This window comes from Zea mays, chromosome 3 (genome assembly GCF_902167145.1).
Source record: "Zea mays cultivar B73 chromosome 3, Zm-B73-REFERENCE-NAM-5.0, whole genome shotgun sequence".
Lineage (NCBI taxonomy): Eukaryota > Viridiplantae > Streptophyta > Magnoliopsida > Poales > Poaceae > Zea > Zea mays.
In genome coordinates, this window is record NC_050098.1 from 207,197,157 (window position 1) to 207,201,418 (window position 4,262).

At 49.6% G+C, this 4,262-nt stretch overlaps 1 protein-coding gene across 2 annotated transcripts; it reads right to left on the bottom strand.

Moving 5' to 3' along the window:
* Positions 1 to 636: 636 nt before the first annotated feature.
* On the bottom strand, positions 637 to 2,512 carry LOC541743 (transcription factor MYB30). Of its 2 annotated transcripts, XM_008676873.2 has the most exons (3): positions 2,137 to 2,512; positions 1,714 to 1,843; positions 637 to 1,541 (listed from the first exon to the last, which is right to left on the bottom strand). In XM_008676873.2, exons 1-3 carry the CDS (start codon positions 2,270 to 2,272, stop codon positions 866 to 868), a joined length of 942 nt encoding a protein of 313 aa, XP_008675095.1. In that variant the 5' UTR covers positions 2,273 to 2,512; the 3' UTR covers positions 637 to 865. The 2 variants fall into 2 exon arrangements, with proteins under 2 accessions (XP_008675095.1, XP_020406077.1); XM_020550488.2 differs by having other exon boundaries at positions 1,714 to 2,512.
* Between the last annotated feature and the right edge of the window lie 1,750 nt (positions 2,513 to 4,262).

Here is a 4,262-nt window from a genome sequence, read left to right on the forward strand (position 1 = left end):
CGCAGGGGCTAGGGTTTCCTGCCTGACGGCCGGACGGTCCGCGCCCTGGGGCCGGATGGTCCGCGCGTGCGCAGGGGCGGCAGAAGATCGCCGGCGGCGCCTGGATCTCGCTCCCGGGAGGGACCCCGTCGGGGAGGAGAGATCCTAGGGGTTGTCTAGGCTCGGGCCGGCCGACCTAGACTCCTCTAATCGGCGTAGAGTCGAAGAGAGGCGAAGAATTTGGGGATCGAGAGGCTAAACTAGAACTAGACTAGAACTACTCCTAATTGTACTAGAAATAAATACGAATAGAAGTTGTATTGATTCAATTGATGATTACAAATCGGCCGTAGACCTCTCTATTTATAGAGGAGGGGGACTGGACCCTTTACACAAGTGATTCCGAGCTAATTCCGCGAATATAGCTAACAACCGTAGCACAAAACTCGGAACCCTAATCTGTTCTGCGCACGCGCGTACCGTCCGGCCCACAGGCGCGGACTGTCCGGACCGCGGACCGTCCGGCCTCAGGGCCGGACCGTCCGCCAGCTCTTTTTTTGGTTCAAACACATATATAGTTGTGCTTGGTATCGAGTGCATAAGTCTTTGGTGCACATATCTGGTGCACATAAGTTTCTTTCTGTTTTGACATGTTTCTTTATTGGTCGAATATGAATATCGAGGTTCCATTATATTTAATCTTTCTGCTCTCGACCTCAAGTAATCTTTTGACAGGGGGTGTGACCATATGGTGACGTCTTTTACCGTCATCACCGTCTTCATCGTCTAACCACTGCCTAGCACCTACCATCTCTACTGGCCATATAGTAACTAATTAACCAGTTACACATCACACCAGATTGACCACATGCCTACAGTACTACTACTACTGGTAGTACTGCATCAACTCCTGCGTCACCACCGCAGCAGTAGCATCGTCGTAAGACGAGGCCAGAAGGTCTTGGAAGGAGTACGCAGGCAGAGCCGCCGCTCCGAACGCGTCGTCGCCAACACCGTAAGCGTCGTCGAACAGGCTGCTGCTGGTGGGTTCGGACAGCAGCGTTGTGCCATGCACGTCCGTGGGCCACAGGGCGCAGCTACCTGAGCTGCTGCTAACCGTGGGACTGTTTGTTGTCCCAGTTCCATACGACGAGGACGATGGCGTGGCCGTCGAATTAGCCTCGTCCCCGCCACCACCAGTGGACGGGCCAGCTGTGGCCTGCGATTTCTTCTCGACCAGACCCACGAGCTCGGCGTACAGCTGATCGGACTTGAAGAGGAGCATGTCGTCGTCGACAACGGCAAAGGTCGTATCGAGGTCGGTACTGAAGGCTGGAGGTGTCAGCGGAAGAGAGGGTTCGTCTTGTTGGGCCTGGTGGCTGTCGGCGGCGGCGCTGCTGTCGTCGCCGCTAGCGCTAGGAGGAGCTGGTGGTGGCGGCGGCGGCCTTGCTTCTCCCGTGGACGTGGACGACGCCAAGTACCGCTTCTTGAGCTTGGTGTTCCAGTAGTTCTTGACGTCGTTGTCCGTCCGTCCGGGGAGTCTGGACGCTATCACCGACCACCTGTGACAAGGCCAAGAAAGAGCATATATCGTCAGTCTACATGACACGCATGCATGCAGCTGTTAGCTAGCCATGCATGTATGTTCTGTCTTCTGTGTTTAGCGTTATCCGGCCCGGCCCACAACGACCCCACAGGCCACAGAGAGTGCATGCACGCACGCACGCGTCGTACTTGCTTCCAATCTCGCCGTAGAGAGACAAGATGAGGCTGTCTTCCTCGTCGGTGAAGCCGCCGTGCCGGAGCTCCGGGCGGAGGTAGTTGAGCCAGCGAAGACGGCAGCTCTTACCGCATCGTTTCAGCCCTGAACGACGTACGAGACAATAATCAACCAACACCTCATCGTCAGCGTAACCAGAAGGAAAGGACGACGACGACGCACACAGATCAACCAAACCGAAGCCTTTGACTACAGTGCAGCATGCACCAACCCCGCTGATGTTTGCAGTTCGCATTCACGCGGAAAACGATGGTCGGTGCTTGCTGGTGGTAGAAAGCAAAAACAAAAGAAAAACTAGAAGAAGAAGAAGAAGAAGAAGAAGAAACTGATGAGGCAAGCAATCAAGCTAGTTTCTGTAGTAGCAGCTACTATATGACCTGCTTTCTGCGGCAGGGCGATCCAATTGCCGGCATTGCCGAACCTCTGGACGAAGCTCCTGAGGACGGCGTCCTCCTCCTGCGACCACGGCCCCCGCTTCACCTTCGTCTTGTCGCAACACGGCGACCGCCCCATGGCTCCGGCGCCCCTAGCTCGTCGTGATCGTTCCCCGGCTGGCCCCTTTTTAATTTCCTAGCTAGCTAGCTACCTGGCTTCGCGCCGCTACTTTCACCTGCACGGCCGATCGACCGGCACGAGCTATATTTATGGTGGATGATCCAGTGCGAGAGGGATGGAGCGGAGGCGACAGAATCACGGAATGCAGAGAGGAGGAAGGAGACTGAGGGAGCAGCGAGAGGGATTACTGCAAAAGGTTTGGTCGCGTCTCCCGGGCTTATATCACGGCGCCAACGAATGAGCAGCAGCATGGCAAGTTGACCAAGCCTGCTGCGTGCATGCAAACTGGGTCGCCATCATCGTCTAGTCGTCGTCGACGACATCCACGTTAAATTATACTCCCTGTGTTGCAAAATAAAATTCGTTTTAAAAAAATAATGAATTCATACAATAGTTAATGTATGTGTTTTATATATGTCTAGTTTTAGCATTATTTATTTGAATATAGACATAAAATTAAAGCTAAACGACTACGTTTTTTAAGGCAGAGGAAGCATATGTCTAGAAAACTAGGTAGGGGAAAAATTGAACTGCCAAGCAGCTAATAAATTGCCGTGCTGTGTATTTCATCGGAATTCCGTCGATGCCAATTGCCAACACAACCTGGGCCGCCATTACTTTGTGGCTTATTAGTTTGAACATGTCACGGGCCTGTTTGGTTCGTGGCTAAATGTGCTACACTTTGTCTAAGGTTATTAATTCGAATTGAATAACTAACCTTAGGTAGAAAAGTTAGACAAGATGTAGCAAGTTACAGCGAACCAAACAGGCCATACTATTGCTCTAAATTCTTTTTTTAAAAAAAAAACAACACGCGTCTCGGTGTGGTGTGAACCGTTCTGGCTATCCTGCCGGCCTGCCCCCATTTGTCGTCTCACATCCATTGAGTAAACATATATACGGCTGAAAGGTACAGAACTGCAGAGATAGGCCCGCTTCAACAATGTCCACAGGCCCTTGCTTGTGCGATCTGGCTATCAAGATGATACGCAAATTAATCATGTACCCTTTGCATTGGATATATTCTCAGTACACTTCGTCAAATTAGTTAATTTAAACCTATTTGTGTTGATATGTACCTCACAACAACCGGCGGCGCAGACAGGTGCGTATTCTCGGCGAGGCTCGAGCAATCCATTGGAGCTTAGGGGTTTTGGTTAGCAATTAATAATCTCGTCAACCTGTACCGGCAACAAGGAGTTCTGATCTGATCCTAAATGCACTTTGTCCACTCGTAGAAGCAACCTTTTTCAGTCTCTCTTGTTTGTCGCGGAACTGAATCGCCTTTTGAATTAGTGCTAGTTTCATTAATTGACCGAGCCACTCATTCAAACAAATCGTGCAACTGTGTACGCATGAATGAATGAATGAATCTATGGGTGCGGGATGGATCATGCATATACATATCGTTGACAAATTGACATGGTGGTATACACGGTCCTTGCTTTATCTTCTCGCGATCAGAGGTCTAGGAAAGCCTCAAAGTATCGCACGAGAAGGCACACTCTAAGCTTCGTCTTAAACACCCATTTATAACTATAGGTTTACAATCAAATGGAATCATCACCAAAAACAGAACTGTGATCCTTTGTCTCTTCTTCCTTACGGGAACTTTATTGTCATCCTTCTCAAGAATTTCCTCGTGTGGGTCGTGTAGTAAAACTAGGAGATAACTTTGATGAAAACTTAGTATTGCTATGTATATATTTCATACAAAATTTCCTTAAATGTAGCATCACGAGATTTCATAGTTACATCAACATGCATACCTGAAGCGTCAAATTTTACTCCGGAGACCCTGCTCGCGACCTCCTCAACACCTTCTCATGCCGCATTGCGAAGTTTTCCATCTATTAGGTTGTGGCCAGCAGATCGTATATATGACTGTGTAAAACATTATTTTACACTATAAACTATATAGTTTACAGAGTGAAGTTTAAAATAGATG